This window comes from Cuculus canorus, chromosome 12 (assembly GCF_017976375.1).
Source record: "Cuculus canorus isolate bCucCan1 chromosome 12, bCucCan1.pri, whole genome shotgun sequence".
NCBI classification, from domain to species: domain Eukaryota; kingdom Metazoa; phylum Chordata; class Aves; order Cuculiformes; family Cuculidae; genus Cuculus; species Cuculus canorus.
In genome coordinates, this window is record NC_071412.1 from 13,329,538 (window position 1) to 13,350,669 (window position 21,132).

A 21,132-nucleotide genomic window follows, 5' to 3' on the forward strand; every position below is an offset into this window, starting at 1 on the left:
ATTTTAAATATAAAGTTATGGATGTTTTCAGATAGAAAAAGCACTTTTAATCTTCTCATGAGAAAAAGTTACAAACGAGCAGCCGCCCTGGGGAATTGCACAGCCCGTCAGTGCGGGCAGCAGCAGGAGCATCCGACAGAGGCTGATGAGCGGATGTTTCCCCTTTCCCCAGAGCCAAAGTACATGGCACTAAGTATATTTTGGGCCAAAACACAACGCAGAGATCACAACCCTTTGTAAGAGAGAAATCTTTTTACCTAGATTTACATCGCAAACCAGCGTTACTTTGCGGCTGTGCTTACCCTGTAGGAGAAGATATGGACTGAGGCAGACGACATGAGGAGCTCCGATTGCAAATAAAAAAAATCTTTATTGCATCTTAGAAGCAAGTCTTAAAAAAAAAAAAAAAAAAAAAAGATTTTCCATGCACTGAATCCATCCAAGTACCTACATCCTTGGGACTGTCACCAAAAAACGATGAACATTATAAGACATCGACTCTACACTAGTTGCAGTTCATATTCCATACATGTGTAAACAATGGTTATTTCTTCTACTGGAATAGCAATTACTCCGTAAGATCCCTTCAAACACGTTAACAACCTAAGCACTGGTTTTTCTCCATTCCTTCACGAGTCTCCACTTCCCAAAGAGTAGGCAAAGTGGAACTGAGAGCAATGAGACGAAATGGTGCTGGAGGATATGATAGAAAAATATATTGTTCGCTGGTTTTTATTTATTGTTTCTGCTGAGCAAGATATTTACAGGTAGGCAGGTCCCAACAGATCCTCTGCTTCCATGGCAATGTCCATTCACTTTCTAAGTCCCAGGGTAAAGGGTTCCATTTCTGGCTTTAAGGCACTTTATTTTGTATATTTTCTCTTACCTTGCTAGGTGTTAATTCATAGGGATTACACTTTCCTTGTACTCGGCCTCCCCATCCCCAGTTCCTCTTTGAATACCAAAACAATTCCTAAGCTTATTGAAGTCATTCCAAAAACGTTAAAGAAATTGGGGAAAAAAGATCCATGAAAAAATATCTTAGAAAGTAATCTTTGGAGATCATTTACTGCAAGTATGACGTACACTACCTTACCAGTGAGAAGATGCAATACATTCCTAATATATATATATATATTTACACACACATATATATATATATAAAATATTAAAATGACTAACAGATATTCAAGGAAAGGTCAAGAACCTAAAACAATGGATATTAAATAAATTAACGGTCTATCAGATACAGAAAAAAAAAATAATCCCAAAACAAAACTAGTAACCAAATGTAATACTTGTTCCCATTAACATCACATAACCGACAGAACAATTCAAAACCATCAGGTGCAGTACACTCAGTACAAGAGATTTTTCAGAGTTCTCGTTAGGGATCTCTAATTGTTCGCTGTGCACCGTCGCTTTGCTGCAAGAGATTCACGTTTCCCATCCTCTTCCCCTCTCTCATTACGCTTCAGCATTTCTGGATCACATTGTCTCGGCTCTAGACAGGACAGTGGCTGAGGATAATACACAGAACCCACCACGGATTCTTAGAACATTATGCCCATATATGGACCAACTATAAAAGACAAAAATCTCTACACGGACTGAACGGATAGCAGGTTGTGCTTACTTTCTTCCCTCCCCAGAAGTCACCTGGCCATAATGAGTGGAAGCGTATTTTTAAACGGAAATAATCAGCCATCTGGAAAAAAAAACACCTGCGATCAATACCTTTGTCAACGCCACACGGGTTTGGTTTGTTCTAACACAATTTGAAAAATAACGGCTATCCTTAACAAAAGCAGCAGAATCTTTGCACGGCAGCAGTCACAACAAAACATTTAGGTACAGCGTTTTGTCACTTGGCTTGCACGCTCAGGTCCCGGTTTACAGAATCCCAGCAATGAAGACAGCAACGGAAAAGGTAGGAAACACTCTTTTGTTCATAAGGAAATTCTAATTCAAGTCAGATTTCCACTGATTGGTCAGATAACTCTTAAACACTTTTTTTTTGTTTGAAGGCAAATATTGATCACAGTTTTGTTCAAAACCAAAAACACAACAAAAAAAAAAAACCCAACAGCCTTGTTCTTCTTAAAACGAGCGCTTCGTAAGAAAACAACGATGATTTCTAAAATATATCCTGTGTGGTCTTTTAAAAGTGAATTATCAAAAAACATTTTCTCAAAAATAAATTAGATAATTAAAAAAAAAGTCTTTTTCCAGCATAGCTGGACATTAGGCTGTCCTCACTGAGCCATTAGTATTGCTGCTTTTCCCAAAATTTGGGTCATTTTTTTCAAACCATATTTCAGCCAGCTGCTGTGTGGACCCATAAGTTGAAGCTTTGGACCCCAAGCACATTTTATATTGTTTTGGTTCAAGATTAGGGTCGCAGAAAACAGGGTGATGCACATGGACTACTCCAATTTCTTGGCTTCGGAAAGTTTTTAAGCCAGCTTGAATGACTTTGTTAAATAGGTCTACGTCTTCCAGGCCCCAGCCTTGGATGGAGACATCAAAGCCACCTGCTCGAATAAGATCACCTTTGTAAATACAGGTAATACCAAAGCCATAGTTCCTCCAGAAACCTGTTTTCTGGGTGAAGGCAAAATGATTGTCACTAGGAACCTTTCCACTATAAACAATCTTTGGATCGTACTGGCTAAAAATGATGGGAAAGTATACTTGTTGACCCAAAACTGTATTGGCTCTACACCGCTGCAGGAATTCTGTGGTAAACACTAAGTCAACATCGCAGAAGAAAAGTAAAGACTCGTTCTGGAACTGAGATGATCCGACTTCCAGAGCCAGTGCTCTCGAGAACTCCCCCGACACCGGTAAAACCTGCATTTCAGCCTTGGGGTATTTGGAGCGGTAATCTCTCATCAGCTCGATCTGCTTTGCTTTGTCAGGGTTGGAGTTGGAATTGAAAAGCAGGACAACCAGCTTGACGTTCTGGTTTGGAATGAGGCATGTCTTCTCAAAATTCCCCATGAACCTTGCAAACATGTCAAAACGTCCAGAGAGAGGAATCAGAATGTTGATCTTCTTGTCTTTGAGTTCCTTCCTCTCTACTTTTGATCTGCTGAGCTGGAAGGGAACAAACATCTTCAGCGAGTTGGAGAGGAAAGACAAGGATCCAGAATCCTGGTTGATTTTGCTGGCCAGCTCTTTGGCGTCCATCTCTTCATGCTCCATAAACTGGATCTTGCTGAATGTCTGCTGCAAGTAGGCATGCCTCCTGACAGGGACGGTCATCTTCTTCCCCTTATGCTTTTTGTACAGAAGCAGTAAGTCAAGAACGTACTCCGCTCCATACATCGGATTTACTCTGCGATAGCCATACTGTATTTCCTTGAAATCTATGATTCTCCCTCGGGTTTTAGCATTGGCGTTGATCATTTCCATGACCTGCATAACAATGTCATCCAATGCTTCACGCTGAGAAGAGTCCATTCCTCTCCGAGGGGGTTGGCCATCGGCACCCGAATACAAATACTTTCCTGTCAGAAACTCCCACTCCAAGATTTCTTCCCGGTGGCGAGGCTGGAATCGCATGAAGGAGGGTGGCATCCCCAGCTGTAGGTCATCTTTGTGGATTTCTGTATTGCTGTATTTGCTCATCAGGACAATTTCCCGGTGCAACTGTACAGTCCGGTGGCGCAACTCTGCTATCTTGCGGCTCAGCATGTAGCTGTGAAGTCTGTATTGGTATGGGGGGTTCTTATTGGGGTGCAGCGTTATAGCTCTGTGTATTTTGCTGTTCCTCAGGTCTCGGATATAGCCTTTTTTGTTCTGCTCATAATTTTCATAGAACAGCTGCTGCATCTAGAAGACAGAAAGGAGAAGTTAGTGTCTCGGCAGAGCTGTACTTGTGAAAGTCAACCCACGCCGCCCCTGCTGGGAGAAAATTCCTTCTTGCTCGCAGGGCCAGAAGGCTTTCTGAATAAGCTGTTCTTGGTTGTAGGCACAGGTTGTAGAAATACCAGCTGCTATTCAAGGAAATTAAGAGGATTATTCATTGTAAACTGGTAAAAGGAACATCTACCATGGATTTAGGATTACTAAAGCCCGTTCTAGAGATATCACCGGTGGCCAAACAACTCAGCAGTAAGCAGATTGTAAGCTCATTTTTTCACAACAATACAGCATCACCAGGAGAAAAACTCCCATGAAGCGTACACTACAAAACTCTTGCTAGTCTTCTGCCTCCCAGGAGCTTTAAGAGTAATCATAAAAAACAACAATAAAAACGATGCCACATACACAGTAAGCAAGTATGACGACACCTTTCCCGTTACACCTAAATGCTGTTCAGGCATTTAAATCCAGCTTGCTGAATGTTTTAGGCAAGATGCTCAATGTTATCTCAAGCGCTGCAGCACAAAGCTACAGTTCCGCTGTCATTTTAACATGTCAATAGAAAGTAAAATAAGCCTGAGGTTCCTAGCAGCAGGTCCAGAAGGCAGGTAGGTAACACAGTGTGCATTTCTATACTAGAATAAAAGCATCCTTAAAGTGGAAACTTCTATTTCAAAACAAGAAGATAGCGAGCAAAGATTAGAACCAGAAGCCTTACAGCAAGCCACAACTTTAGAAAAGCAGGCGAACAAGCTTTACAGTTCACAGTAGGTCAAACAGTACTGATATAACGAAAGGCATGTGGAAACCAGGATGATAACGGGAAAAAAGCTGAAAAAACCCCAAAAAAAAAAAACAAAACCAAGACCAAAAAACCCTCCAGGCCAAATACCAGCCTAGACAATGAACATTTAAAAAAATCACGGGCCGATTCCATGTCACAACACAAATGTCATCAACCTGCCGGAGGAGCTGACACGACAGCTTCATTCCACATAGGATCCAACCTATGCTACTGGCAGAATCTGCTACAGGTAACGCTGCCAAGAAAGCACATGTAAAGGGGCCATAAAGATTAGCAAAGAGCAAAAGACAAACAGGAGAGCGAGTGACTCAATTATGGTGGCAATTACAGGGAGCACTAAAAGGAAAATCACAGGCACAGAAAGCCTCCCTTTACGGACAGCACAAGTGATGCTTCTTCCAGCTGTTCGGTCTCAGCAGAAGTCCTGTTTTATTAGGCCTTCAGTTGCATTTTTCTCATTATTGTGGACAGACATTGAATCCAAGGGATAAACTTACACCTGCATTTAATTGTTGCCATCTTCACAAACCAGATGTGTGCATACTGAAGCCTGAAATCCAGCGGATCACTGTGGACACCACAGGAGCAAGCTATGTATACCTGAAATGGCTCACAAGGATCTGAACAAAGGGAATTCATTTCAAAGGAAGGAAGGGAGGAATTTCAGCCAGACTGAGAAAGAAAGGACACTTTTTTCATGGGTCACACCAATTCCTCGTCCTTCTTCATTGCTGCTTAAGTTCACCCTCTTGCCCACCCTCCCCAAGTGACTCCTGCTGCTTTCATGCTGTTTGTGAGCAATTGAGGCCAGAGGCTGCCTCCAATTAGATAGATCCCAAACAGCAACACAGCCAAAGGAGAACACCTCGGTGATGGCCTCTTGGCAAGGCACAGCTGAACTGCCTGTCAGGATGCATAACCTTTTAGAAGCCATGCAAGATTTAAGATAGTGCTACTGGTTAGTTGGTCTAATCCCGCATTCAGCAGAACTATCCAAATTGAATGAACCTCGTGCTTTCTCATAAGTAGGTTTTTCCACTCATTCAAAGACAGTTCTTCATTTTTATCCCTATATTATTTCCTCTACTAACAGCACTTTATATTTTGTCCACTTTGAATCTCACTGCTTCTGTTAAAGGCTCTAAGAGACCACAAATCACACCCACTTAGGGTCAGTCCTGTAAGCACAATTAATTACAATGAAGTGCTTACACAGCAAGAACACCACCAGTTCAACCCTGCAGGACCCATATGTCTATATTTACTGACTCCACTGATCTATACTCTCTAACACTATATATAGAGATGTAGAACTATAAGTATTAAATGCGTATGGCAACAGATTTCACTGACATTCTAACTACAACATGACTACAGGCACAGGCTTTCCCAGGAGTATTGTGACATTAGAAAAACATTCTTAGATCGTGTCATTAGGCAATTATTATTTAAAGGAAAACTGACAATAGGACTTAATTTCAAATCTTGTTTTGAATTTATAAGAAAACACAATCAAGATCATGCAGCCTAAATGCATTCATTCCAAAACTGCCATCTAGGGTATCCTGAATTAGCTACAAGAGGAAACCATGAGAAGCAGAAAGGCTTTTAGATTACATAATGAAGTTTTAATAGAATACTGACGGGCAGGAAAACGTTATGAAACTTCCCAAGTGGAAGTAAAGATATGAAGCCCTTCCGAATGGCCCTAAATAAAATTAACAAGCATATTTTAAAGCTCTGGCTTGCCATGGAGAAGCAACCTCTTAGCTAGGATAGTGAATTTCTGATCTCTTAATACTACTTCTTGCCTCTTCCAAAGAGAAGTAAACTTTGAAGACTGAACAGAAAATAAAATACATCTCAGTAAGACTTTACTGGTGCTTCAGCACACAGCAATTTACAACTGAAACATCTACCAATGGCCACCTAGCTCCAGCCAAAAAGATGACAAATCTAACAAACTGCGCTCCTGCCAACACTGTGGTACAACTAACGAGAAGCACCACACTAGCCAGACTTTCCTATAAACCCATTTTTCAGCAGAATGCCTTGAAAGGCTGGTATTTTCCTTGTTTTTCCTAAGAAGTCTCCCCCTCTCCTACTCCAGTGTCCCTCTTGTCTCCTCGCATTCAGGAAGCTGACAGAGGACATGCCTCTCGCCCACCTAGGAATGAAGGGGTGGGGTTTCCTACCCCACATCAGTAGGAAACACATGGAAGGGTATCAGAAGGGGTTAATCAATTCCCTATGGAGAGTATAATAATTTACAATTTTTTTTTCCCAGTGGCATGAAGTGCTGCAAATGAAGTCCAAGTGGGCAGCAGCCAACAAAGCAATTTAACCCCTTCCTGGGCTGAGGTGCCTGCAGACACTGACCCAATGCTGCAGAAGTGCTGCGATGCCCATGAGTTTTCTTTCATGATAAGGAGCTTGACAGGGACTGTGCTTTCTCACCCACAACTACAAAAGAAATAAGCAATTCCCTCCACACAGTTTGACAGCTCCACTGACACTAATTTGCTTAAATCATTAAGTTGGCACTAGTCCTCGGTGCTGGGTTCAATCGCTAACAGGGGCAATGCCCACCTATCACCCATCACTGCTAGCTCACATAGCTTCTACCTCATCTGGGTTCAAAATGCTATGCTAAATACCACCTATTTGCATATGTGGGCTTTTGATTCCACCCAATATGGGAAAGCCATAAGGATGACAAAAAATCATAATTACTTCTTGTGTACACGATTAAGAAGTGGATGAGAGACAACGACAGAGAAACAAATATCTCAATGTATTTGTTCCTTCCACGCAGCAGCCATTAACACACACGTAGGGAGCAACACAAGCCAAGAACATGCACGTCTCTCACAGACAGTACACGCAAACCTTCCCATGCCTGCTCCCAGACTCTTGCGAGCTGAACTCTGGTAAGCTCTTCTTTCAGTGAAACAGGTTTCTCTCTGATTCTTCTCAAAAAAGAACCTTTCATGGATATTAATTTTGCAATGATTATATTCTAAGCATGCTTTATTCTAGTGCAGAGCACTGAGAGCATGGGGATACAAAGAAGAGCTACTCTTTATTGACCACTATTTACTCTAGACCTGCTGAAGCCTTAAAAACCCTAATGTTCCCCCAAACCATTAGAGACAGAATTTAAACTGTGGTACAGCTGTTGTGGGCACTACTGGCTCCTGTCCAAAAGACCAACTGAAAGGAGAGAGTGTTATGTTCTTCATTTCAAATGAAGAAGTCTTTTGCAGGCCAAAAAAAAGTGTATTGGAGAAAATGCACTTTAAAAATAAGACCAGTTTATGCAGAAACTGGCCTGCAGCCACAGATTAGCCCCCGAGGGCCTTCTCTCACAGCTCCAGATTGTACTACCACAGCCCAGAAAACGCAGCCCCGCAAGTCCACAAGTCTCATGAAAAGCAATCGTGGACAAGACATGTTGTATGGCAGGCTCTGAAATGCCCAGGATGTGCTTTAAATACAAAGCCAAACTAATTAAAGGCTTGAAAGATAGCTCACCTAGTATGTGAGCACCTCACTTAGGAGGAGATAAGCACGCAGGTCCCTCTCCGAGCTGTTCTCCATGGCAGTAATGCAGATGCCAGGACAGCCCTTCTAGTGCCCCCCAGCTCTGCTGCCAGAATTCCACTGGATGCTGGCCCCCATCTCCCCATCACTCCTCCTTCCTCAGATGCAGCCACTGGGGTCCAAGGGGGCAATTTCTGTTGGATGGTTGAAGTGAAACATAAGTTGTTTTGCACCCACATCCCAAGTAACTATAAGAAATAAATGTAGCTGCACGAACACAGCTTTGCCACTTTGGAGTGGTTAACAAAACCAGATCACTACTTTTCTGGGGTTTATATCACCAATATAGCTAAATTGATAAAACAATTTGCATGTAGACCCAATGGAAAGGAGCAGTGGGTCTTCATTTACTGCTGACTTGTCTATGGTGGATGGGGAGACTAGAGACCTCCCTGGATACAATTCCGTGTATTCAGGGTTCTTGTTAACAATGATCTTTCCATTTTAAATCCCGATGCGACCCCACAACCAACCACCGACATGCCTGAAGTCACTCCAGGGCAGACTTATTATGGTGGAGACAAACATAGGGAAGTGGCAGATAAACACTCATTTCCAGTGAACTTCGCCACTCGTTCATCCCTGTCACCTCCCCAGATGCCACTTCAGGAAAGGATGCAGGAAACACCACTCAGTGCTAGGAGACCAGAGTTCCCTCTGGGCTGATGAGTGAAGGCCTGAGCTCTGCAGCACAATTAAATGATGCGATCCCTCAGACAAACCACTTCTCACACAAATTCCATCATGTACCACTGGTTCGCATTTGCTTTGTTTCATAAATTAAAGAGGGGTAAGAAAATCAGCTGGACATCTTGAACAGCCAGTACTTCAAATTTCCATAGCAGACTGCTAGTGGAGCAGAGATGGATCCAGCTGTGATATACTGAGACCTCTGAGTGCAATAACTCCAGACATGCTCTGAAGCAAGAAGTTTTTGTACAACACAATTGCCTCTTCTTATACGACACTAAGTGAAACAGCGCCTGTCTCACTCAAGAGCCGTGCAGTGCCTTCTGCACCGCTTTCCTCTCCAAAGTATTCAAGAAAGGAAGCCAAGTATCTAAGGCAAGTTTCAAGCACAGCAAACTCAAGGTCACTGAATTCCCAAGGAATCTGTGAATTAGGAGAGTTACTGCTGGAGTTCAATCTTTTGTTAACAATACCAAGTAGCTGTTTAATTAAACAACTGTCCTTCTCCCAACCCCTTCTTATTTAAGCAAGTAGAAGAGCTTAAAAAGTACTTATTCATTCACAGTTTCTCAAAGCAAGTAGCCTTTAAAGTATTCCCAGCTTGGCAACAGAAAGAAGAAAACCTGCAAAAATCAATGTGTCTTCAAAACTGGCATTGAACACTTCACCTCCGTCCCTGAGCTTGATGATCTCATTACCCAAAACCTACATGTGGGAGCGATCCACTGCACTTGGGAACTACCAGATCCTCCAGCTAAAAAGCAGAGGAGAACTCTTCTCCTGGCCTCACATTAAACTGAGCTTTATCCTCCTGATCTATAGGAGGATACAGGATCCTGTTCTCTTCTTAGTCACAAAATAAGGATTCCTCAAGTCTCCCTTATTGTGGATAAGGGGGACAAATTGAATCAGTCCTGCTCTGTAAAGAAAAGAAATGCTAGTGCAATCGCATAACACTCTCAAAAGAAGACAGTTGCTCATTTAGCAAACATACTTCCCCTGGGCTGTATCTGACACACAAATTACAGAGGTTGCACTGTGCACTCCATAAAGCCAGGATCTGCTTCTCTAGAGACGCAGATTCATGTTTTTAAAGCATACACCAGAATATAACCTGAAAGCATTTTGTACCTTAGGAGTAACCAGATAAAACAGAACGTGCTGTTTCAGGATATTTAGATTTAACTGTGCAAACTTCAGGAGATCTGGATGCAATTGTGAGATATTCTTCCAAAAGGTTCCAATTTAACAGAAGACAAAAAAAAAATACAAAACGCAAACCAAACCCCACTACATATTAACAAATGTTCTATCCTAGGGTAATTAAAGAAGCAGAACATCATAGGTGCTAGTGACTAATTATCATTGCTATTGCTTGAGAAAGAGTGTTCAAAATTTGTTTCTAGCATAATTTCCAAATTACAAGTCCTGTTCTGCACATGGCTCTCCCTTGCTCAAGTTAAGGCTTTGACCCACGGGGCAAATGATTCAGCTTTCCCTCTCCAGCAGAGAAGGACTGCCTCTGTCCCAGATCCAAACAAAACCAGGAACACAGAGACTCACCACTGATTTGTTCATTTAAAGGCCAGACTCAGGGATGACGCCAAATTACTTGCCCACCAAATATACTGTGTCTCAGGATTTCTTTTCCTTGTTGTCAACTCCACGCTTTTATATTCTGCCGTATGGGCAGAGTACAAGGAAAACTTGGTTTTCATTATGGCTTTCAACACCCCACAAAAGAAAGAGCTGTGGTCTTGGAAGTCTGTATCTGCTCTTTTTCATGCAAAGTGTTAAAGATTCCAGAGGAGCAGCACATGACCCTTGGAGGACAGTTTCTTGGAGATGAAGAGCAGAAAGCTTCTAACACCCTGGCAAATATTGTTTTGGATGTTCAAAAGAGAATTAGAGGGATGCAGCCTCCTCTGAGCAGAGACCACAGAAGAGAAGACCTCTTCTGTACTGCTGCATGATTTTCCACCATGCATTTTCAAGAGGCAATAATATAATCATTTAGAAATACTTTTGTCCATGGAATTCAAAGATGCCTATTTGGGAGCTACTTCCCACATTCAGTGGTTTTGTAGAAGTTGTAAGCCATGATGGATGAGGAGCCTTTTTGGTCCCAAAACACTTGGCAAGGCCACTGCAAGCTGCTGCTGATAGAGAGATGGAGAAGAAACCCTCTGCTTGGAGAAACATCAGCTGCAGCATAGGCATCCAAGCATCATCTCAACATCATTCCAACACCAGACATAAAGCTGAGGCAGCACAGCCTCTCTGGCAGGCTGGCTGGAGACAGTAATGATTTTGTAGCACACACCAGACCAGGTCTCTGCCAACACACGATTCTGCAAGAACCCTGGAGGAAGGATCAGCCCCAATGGATCCAGCTGCAGGATCCATCCCTTTCAGCCTCGCCCACACCACCAGCACAGCTTTCTTTTGATGCAAGATGTTTCAGGAATCCTCACCCCTGAGCAGGCACACAGTGCCCTACATGAAGCCAATGTCACAGTAACAGGTCCAGCCTGAAGGACAGCACTGAAGCAGTGGCATCAGCACAAAGCTCTAACTCTCGCCGAGTCTTCACAAGAGATTATTGTCAATTTTATCAGGCAAAGATCTGGACCCATAACAGCTACTGCTGCAGTTCCTCCCTTGGTGTAAAAAGCAGGGGGAGTATTTTAAAGAACAGATTAATTTCCAAGACTTTTCGCACTTTCAGCTTACACAGCACTGTTTTAGATGAGGAGGGACACAGCTCTCTTTTTTATGGCAATGGGCCATACTTACTATTTCTGATCCCCAAAGACTCGTGGCAGGAATAGATCTTTCAGAAATGGGTGAGAGGGAAGCTGGGAATGCTGAGGAAAATCCCTAAGGCAAGGCTAGCTTTGTGTCAAAGCTGCAGCCCTTCGAACCAGCAGTGCCAGTAACAGCCTCAAAGTGACAGAACATCTTTCATAACTGCATTTAGAAATCCATCTGCTTTAGGCTCTCCTAACAACTGATGGTAAACCCACTTCTCTGCCAGCACCATCCATATCAGCTAATGAAAACTGTCAGAAACCTGGGAATATATTAGATTTCTGAATTCTCTGCTATCAAGCCCATGTCCCAGCTGCCACAACAGCTGCTCTTGGGTGCTGCTGCACTGCAACTCTGCCAGGAGAGCAGCTGGAAAAAGGGACATTGTTCAGGACACACACTTGAAACCTTAGCCCCTTCCAAACTGGGGTGACCTGTCCCTGTGAAGTGGCAGCTGCAAACCACCTCATGATGACACGGACGTCTGAAACAAGAAGTGAGCCAGTATTTGGCATAAACTCTGGCAGTGGGCTCATTCCATCCACTTGCCCTTGCTGGATCCATGTGGACACACTGGATCAATGCTCAGCTCCATGCATGTCTCACCACTGTTATCTGGTCTGCAACAGCACAAAGGACAAGGTGATGGCTGAATGGCTGTGATGTTAACTGGATGGCACAGCCATTCCACTCCTCCTTCAGGCTTGGAGCTTAACATTAGAGTGCTCCAACACCATGCTTGCCAACTGCTTCTTCCAGGGTCACGCTGAAGAAAACCAAAGCTTAAAGTGATTTAATACCCACAGCCCTTTAGCAAAAAGGACATGCAGCAACTCTGAGCTTGCAGGTGATGGGGAGCTCCGTGGGGATTCAGCTGGCTTTTTCCAGCTGAAGAGTCCCTCCTAATCTGACAGCCAGCCCTGACAGTAGCTGAGCACAGTTTGGAAGCCAGTGGCCATCCCACATGTCCCCGCTACCCCTCCAGCTCAGCAAGCTTAAGGAAGAGTCACTGTGGCTGAGCACAAGGCATTGAGGCCAGCGATAATCAGACACTAGCCCCTGAAAAGCAGAAAACCTCCCGCTGAGGACCATGATCTCCCTCTGTTCATTGCATCAAGACTGTCTACCTTTGTTGACCACTGTTGAAGGGTGGTCTGCACTGAACAGGAGGGAAGCCTGCAGCATAAGGCAGCACTGGCTCTCCTGCTGGGGACTGGTGCCAGGAGGATGCTCCTTCAAGGCATCCAGCAATGAAGTAGTTAACTTACTTCACAATCCTCTGGCTGCTTCTCCTAAATTAAGCTAGATTTAAAAGAATATCCCCTTTTCTTCCCATTGATGGAAAACAAGAACAAGATATACATCTTACTAACTCCCACAGTATCAGTGCCCGATATGGACATAACACTCGTGACACAAGCAGATGGTTTCACTGTCCCTCTTCCATCAGCCTGCAAGCTCAGATCAGTTCTTCATCTTCAATCTGGTTTTTCAGCCAGAGCCACGATTTCTGCAGCTGCTTTGAAGACCGTCTAAAAGGGCCTGGACTCAATCATCAGTTTGTTTCACACGGAGAGCAGCACAGGATGACGGCTTTCAGGGTTCACTAAAGCTGCACAGCATTGTTCTGAAGGGTGCGTTTTAAACGCGTGCACATTTTTTTTTTGCCAAAAGAATTGTTTAATAATTGCTCAGAGGAGAGGAGGGAAATAAAGCCACAAACTCTTGTTTTATGTGGAGAAGCCACATGTTTCAGTCAGCCCATGAGGATCCTACAGCTGAGCCCTGGCCCTGGGATAATGCAGCTTCAGAAGGCTGCAATGGCAAAGAGCATCGTGTGGTAACGCCACTGCTCCAGACAGAATTTCGACAGTGAGATGCCATGATTACTAAAGTGTTTTTCTTGCACTCGTATCACTACCACGCAGGACTTGCAGCCTGCCCACTATTCTGTGCTGACTTTAAAAGCAAAGTCTGCCCTTTGTCTCATCACTGGAAAACATATGTACACCGTCCAGTGTAGACGTGGCACTGCCAAAACCATACGATGACAAGGCTCCTGCCTCAGAGAGATCTTCCATCTGAAATACGTGCCATACACAGCAGTTTGGTTACAGAAGACCCTGTTCCTTGATCAATGGGGAATCAGTAGAGGAAGTCTGCCTATTCAGAGGACTGATGATCTCTCAAGAATTTGACTTTCATGCCCTGTATGTCAAAAGACCCATAAATTGTTCATTAATTGCTCTAACTACAAAGGTCACCTATTTTTATTACTTGCTTCTCTGAAGCAGAAGGGATAATGTATTTAAAATGAAGCACCTTTTAGGGGAAAGTAGTGTTTACTCATGCAAACTACAGCCTCATTTGGGTAGGGTTCACAGGGTGGGTGCAGATTCAACAACCCAGAAAGAAATGAAAAGTGGTGAAAGAAGGGAAAAGCAGTGAAAGAAAGGAAAAGCAGAGCTGCATGTGCACAGGTTAGGGACCAACTCATTCCTCTGCAGTTTCACGTATGCTCTGAATTAGAGGGAAGGCCACATCTTTCTACGTAGCCACAGTTTTTATTGTACTCCTGTCAGTGGAATAACTTTCTCATTATTAAAACGAGCTGTCAGGCAGACTGGCATTTCCCTCCTCACGCTGTCCAAGTTAGCCTGTTCGTTCAAATATGGTTAAAGATTTCACACAGTGCTGCTGGCTAACTGTATATGGTCTGAGGTTTTCTGGAAGTCTGCTGTCTGGCACAGTCTGGAAAAGCAACAAGCAGCGTTACTCTGCAGCGCTGTGTAACCAAGTGCCTCTCGCATTATACACAGCCTGTCAAACCAAGGGGCTCACCTCCAAGTGGGTGTGTTTAAGTTTCGTTGATGTACGCCATCCAACACTTAGCTTTGACAAAAAGAATATTCTCAACCGCTGCTTTTGTAATGCCCTAAACTAAAGCAGGAGATGTGGATACTGATAAACGCAGTGACGTTGAATGCAAATGCATTAGCCACCACTGGAAGTGGAAAGAGGAAAAAAAATAAACACTGCCTCAAATATTTCCAAGCTTGGTGAAGGATTTGCTGTTCACACAGCTCACCAAACTCACTTTTGATTGTTAGCCACACACACATGAAGATATTTTTGGTCCCTTTGTAGGGTTTTCTTTGTTCCTCTGCTTCCAACACACAGATGGCTTCATGCTGCTGTTTGCAACCAAGTTGCCGTAGGTGCAGTTTTGGGAAAGCGGATCTGGCTCCAAAAATTGTGCCCGTTACCTGTAGCCTTGTCCCTCGATCCCTCCTGCAGTCACCTCACAGCCTGCAAGTTTCTGCTCACGCCCAGTTAGTGCTTTCCTTCTCTTCCCTCCTCCTTGAAGGCTACAGCCCCTCTAGATTTGGAAACCAAACAGCATGGAGGAACTTCAACATGTTTACTAATGACTTTCCCTTACCACACCAACATTTTCCATTCATATGGAAGACAAGAGGCAGTGGGAGGGGCAGGGAAATATGGAGATCTTCTGGGTGGATTTGACTGCTGAGTTGAAGTCCCACTGCTTCAGGAAACCTCTTGGGTGCTCAGCGCTTCTGAATGCAATGGGGAAAGGCGGGGAGGGAGGAAAAGCCACTGCTGAGAAAGTAGAAACAGCTTTGGCCAACAGACTGAGAAGGGTGGTGAAGTTAGCAGCTTCGTTTACCAGACAACAATGCCTTGTCTTCTTACGACTCATTTTTAGTTGTTCTCCTTGCTGCAAGAAGCCAGAGCTGCTCTGAAGTAGCTCCTGGACCAAGACAATTTATAGCCTGACAGCTTAAGGCTGCATTGAAATGGGTCCTGGTTTCCTCAGGGCATTATAAATCGCAAGTGTTTAGATACAGATGGGACACCAGTCCTGGTGGGCAGGATGCATGGATGCAGACTGTGTTCTTCTGGTGTCCACAAGGCATGTCCATGAGGGAGCCCACGAGGGACACGCAGGACTACTTTCTGCTGCATCTTCCTTAGCACTCTTTTGAGATACACTTGTATCATTTGAACTGCCGGTTGTTCCCAAGTTCAGCATGGTTTTGAGCTGGAGCTAGTAAGGGTTCGACGTGAACCTGATGAGCAAATATGTGTGCTCCCATCTCACAGCAGACAGCAGGCTTTAAAACCACTACTGAGAGCAAGTCTTTGGAAACAGGCTCAGCCAGTGCAAAGGGAAATGTTCCTCATTGCTGACTCAACTGTGGGGGTAGCACCTTGTGTCGGAAAGCAAGGTAGGCACTGACATCCTATCTGTATCTTAAAATAGCAGTTCTGTTCCCCCAGCTCACCTGGCAGGGCCTGGAAGTACCTAGAGAGCTCAGGGTGGGAGGAAGGATCTCCCTCCACTCAAGGACATCTGTCAAGGACATACTCTATAGCAAACAACTTAATTTTGGACGCCAAATCGAGCGTTACCAATATTTTTCTCTAAAGACTACAGAAAAAGCTAAGCATGTACCTTAGGATTCTCACCCCTCACTTCATGGCTGTTTTGCCTGTTGCTGTTTGGGTCTTTTTCAGCCAGAGCCAGCAGGTCAGCGTGCAGGGTGCTGGACCACACTCTTCACCAAATTGTGCCTCTGCTGCCTTTGCCTTGCCTGGATACGAATGCCACAGTCAAACACAATCCACCCACCCGAAACAGATGTTAGAAACCTGTCTCATCCTCTTCAGCTGCCCTCTGAGGCTGGCCTCCTGTCAAATGCATGAGGGCATAGTTTTCTGTTATGATTTTTAAGTCAATGTTAATATGTTCAAAGGCTTTTTTCTGTTTGGAGAAGGCAAATCTACACCTGGTCCAGAACTGCTTCAATACACACCAGTGAATAACAACTCTCTGTCTCTCATGCAAGTCTGACTTCTTGACATGCAAAATAGTTGTTTTCTATCTTCAAAGACATTTTAACACCTAATTCAGTAGTGCCATGGGAACATAGGTGACATAGGAGCCCAATCTGTTCAGTGTGCCACCTCTTTGTTCATCAAACCTTCAAAGGAGAACTTTCACTTTCCCCGCTGGTATTACATTTGCTCCTACAGGTCTTTAAGCCAGAAGAATACAGAGATGATCTCCTGGGCATTTTGCTTTCCATGGAAACAGTGCACTGTTGTATTATTTCTCACAGATAAAAAATGAGAGGAGCAAAGGATGGGCAAAGAGAGAGGAAGAGCAGAAGGGAGAAGGCACAATGGCAGACTAGAAGAGGCAAACTTGCAGCACCACAGTGTAGTCTTATAGAACTTTTTAAGCAAGATGTTCCTTTTGGGTACTTTATGTCCTAAAAAAACCCCAAAACATAACAGCAGCCTGTGTTGCTCAAAGATGAAAGATGGAAAGCATTATGCTAACCTTAAAACGTAGCTCGGGGGCCTGGTGCATCACAAACTGTTTAGTATTAGCATTATCCAGAAAAGCACTGAAAAATGCATTGCAGGATATTGAAGAAATCTATATCCGGATATTAAAACTAGTATTCAGTAAACTGCTAGGAGGGACTATCACAATATGGTCAGACCACAAGCTTAATGAAGCCTAGGAAATAAAGCACCATGACTAATTTGAAGCACATTAAAAGAAATCACAAACAAACTCCACTAAATCCATCAACTCAGAAAGGATACTTCTCCGCCTCACTTACGATGGGTGACGAGACAGAGACATGTAATTCACACAACATGTTGTACTGCTCATTGCTTAATGCTGATGTCCCACAAAAAGTACTGACTGTTCCTGAGATCTGGGATTTCACACTTGGAGGATTTCTAAGGAAAAGGTTTTACGTTTGGAACTGAAGTGATGTGGCCCAAACCTGAAGACCCAGCAAATTTGGCGCCTGCCTGCTACAGCCTTCCTGTTATGCAAAGCACTGTTCTCTTTGGAAGCAAGAATGAGAGTCCAGGTTTTGTGACCCACTAGCAGAATAACAGCATCATCTTAGCATGTTATTTCCAATGAGTCAAGAAGCAGGTCAAAGCAAGTCTTCCTGGACCTGAAAGCCCAGTTCCTGGGTTACTCATAGGTTGGTTTTTTTTCTGTGGTGCAGCACTCCTGTCCATTTTGAATGGGAAAGAAGCCACTTAACTCACTAAATGTCAGCGTCTCCATTTTGTCAAAGGGCTAAAATACACCAGGAAAGTAGAACAACCCCACAGCTTCAAAAATCACACATCAAAACCCATCCCTCTCCAAAATACCCTCCTCATCTTTTTCTGCACAGACATCACGTTAGGTAGGAAGCTGTGCGATAGATGCGAACCCAGAAACTTCCTTTTGGGAAGAGAGATACACTGAAGACTTGAAAAGAGAAGACAGTAAGGGGTCATAGTTTATATGAATAGTTGGGACTACTGCTAATAATTTGTGCCCTGAGTGCTGCAAAATGCCAGAAAGAGTAAACTATGTGAACTCACCAAGATGTAGTTTGTTAGAGATGCACCAATCCATGTCATTGCTGAATGACGTCAAATCCAAATGTCAAATTTGCTCCCCTGCCACATTAGCCAGCTCTACATTAGGTTTCTTTCTTCATTTGCAAGGTACAGAAACCATGACCCCGACATAATGGTTGGGGTTTCAACAGCATAAATCTTTTGGTCATAACCATGAAGAAAAAAAAAATAATCTGTAAGCCTCAGTGGCAAACAAAAGTATTTAATCTTGATTCTCTTCCCCAGTAAATAACTACGCTTACATCATGTTAAAATAAAAGTCTAAGTTGTGCTTTCAAAAATATAAAGAAGAGATCAAACTGTTCATTTATATGGAATTATAAATCCAAGCCGTATATAAACCAGACCGAAGCATGTAATCAGGACACGACAAACGGAGTTTAATAGTCAGAGGAAACCACAGCTCTGGAAGACATTTAAAGGAATATTTCCATTTTCCTAGGTACTATATCAGGTTCTTGGCCAGACATTTTTGATTGCACTGTACTAAAAATATAGTCCTAGTTTCAGAACACAAAAATTTTGGAAGGATGATGAAATGTGAAAGGTAATTGCAATGCACCGCTGAGCTGTTTTATTACATTATCTAACATCTTAAAAGAGTAGATTAGCTCACAGTGCAAACATTCTGGTTTCCCTGATGTTTAAGCCCTGGCATCGACACAAGCAGCAGAAACAACCGTGCCTGAAGATGGGGGAGTGGTGCTAGTGAGCTTCTGGAGCAGGTTTTCTCTGCAGAACAGGCAACACTTTCCATCCAATAAGTACGTGGAAGAGCCACAGCCCCTTTGTAAATGCAGTCCAGGAAGATGGCTGGAAGTGGGGTGTGATCACTTGTAGTCCTTAGCAAAAGGGAAACAACCTAGCAGTTATCAGCATCATGCGGGCAGACACAAAACTGAGGGGAGTTGATATGACGAGCTCTCAGAGGGACCTCAGGAGCACACAGCCCCACAGAGCACACACGCCGGTAGCTGAGAACTGCCTCCTCTCTCATCTTCTTCATTTGATCCTAACTTCTTCCCTTACCTTCCCACAATGAGAGGGCAGAGTATCAATGAGATGTCTAAACACCAGGCAAGCCTCAGGTTGCCCAAGATTACAGAGATTTAAGTCTTAAGAAAAGCTAAAAAGAACAATGGAAACACTAACTGTGGCTATAACAGAAGGGAGTTCCTACACCTGCAACAAATAACACACTCCACCGGATGAGACTCGCACTACATAAACCCATTTACCTGGGAAATCGGTATTTACAGCGGCTGTGGTTACATTTTCCTTCTGTTTTCTTTGTCCTCCCACCTGTTACAGTGGAAGCTCTCCTGCAGCTGCTGTTACTTATACCCTTCCTCTTCACCCTCCAGCTGGTCAGTCCAAGAAATGCATCTAGTTATCGGACATAAAGCAGGGAGACAGGCATTTGTCTATGTTGAGGGAAAGAACAATGACTAAAGAGACTACTGTTTCCTCTGTGCAGCCAGGCTCAAAAATTCATTAACTTACTCCTTCCTTAAGCCTCTAGGGAACCTGCATACAAGTGGATCCAGCACGGGATGCGGGGAATAAGCAAACATCTCTCAAGAAAGGACAATGGAGGAGAAACATCAAGGTCTTTAGTTAAAAGTAAACAGTAGCTGTATGTTGCTAACACCTAGTACATGACATTGTGGTTTTATTGCTCTATAAAAGCCAGTTTTAATCCCCCAGGCTGTCTTCAAGGAGCAATTTAAATGTAGGGTTTCAAACATAATATTACAAAACTGAAGATTCATTTTAGACAAAACTGAAGGAATTGTATTTTGAATGTTATTTTTCTAAAACCATGTAGTCTGCCATTAAAACGAGTCAGAAAAACTACGTCCAGAATGCGAGGTGTCAATGGTCAAGCATATCCTCATTAGAGTGTGGCCAAGTTATATTTATTTAAAGTGTTAGGCACTATGAATTAAACATTTATTTTGTATCACCCAGTAAAATATCTGAAGCTCATTTTGGCAGTCGTGCAAATTTTACCCGGACTACATTGATGACTGACTGTACTTCCTTTTACTTTCATACAGTCTCTCATCTTGTTTTATGAGAAAAACCTAAAAATCAAGAATGTCAAAAATGCAAACATCCGTGTATCACCCCACAGTATGCAAAAGGAGGATGAAAGCAGATCACCTCTCAAGACACCATCTTTATTAAGGTCGCAGATGGAATTACAGCACGATAATTAAAATTTCCAAAGACTTCCTCGCAACTTCATCCTGTAAGAGTGATGCTTCTAAAAGATCTGGGAACACAGACTTTCTGCTCCTGGATCAGCGGCTTAAACAGGGAACATATTAAACATAACCTTGGAGATCTGGTCATCGGTTCCCTCTTCCCTGTAAGGAGCCTCACAGACCTTGGCCAGGCACTTTCCACAGATCCTCCTGCCCAAGGTGGCTGAAGCTAGAGATGACATACTGCAAGAAACTCATGTCAGCCTGCTACTAATATTTACCAAGTCTGAAAAGTGTTTTGGCATGCTTTTAACAGGATTGCAAGATTTATTCCATTTCAAATGCTCTTTGGACCACGAAGCAGAGCAGTGCTGCTGTGTGTCACTGTTTTGTTAAATCAGCACTAGGAACATGCCATTTTTTCTGCCTCAGAACAGGCCTGGAGGGCAGAATTACCCTCTGCTACCCAAGGAACCACAACAGCAGATGACAAACTAGTCCATACAAAAGCGCTAACAATGAGAAACTGGAATAGGAGCTGCTGACATCTACTGCTCTTTGGCACAGCAACTCAAAGGCAATTTTTGACAGACCAACATTACTTTAGCACGTGATGCACTAAAGAATGGTCACCACGTGCACTGCCCACTGTAGGGTGGTGTACGATGAAGCAGG

At 43.4% G+C, this 21,132-nt stretch overlaps 1 protein-coding gene across 1 annotated transcript in view; it reads right to left on the reverse strand.

Moving 5' to 3' along the window:
* Positions 1-403: 403 nt before the first annotated feature.
* CHSY1 (chondroitin sulfate synthase 1) overlaps positions 404-21,132 on the reverse strand; it is a 77,412-nt gene continuing 56,683 nt past the window's right edge. Inside the window, exon 3 of the mRNA XM_054077250.1 lies at positions 404-3,837. Within this exon, the coding sequence (XP_053933225.1) occupies positions 2,245-3,837 (1,593 nt within the window). The 3' untranslated portion in view covers positions 404-2,244. The remainder of the gene's footprint in view (positions 3,838-21,132) is intronic.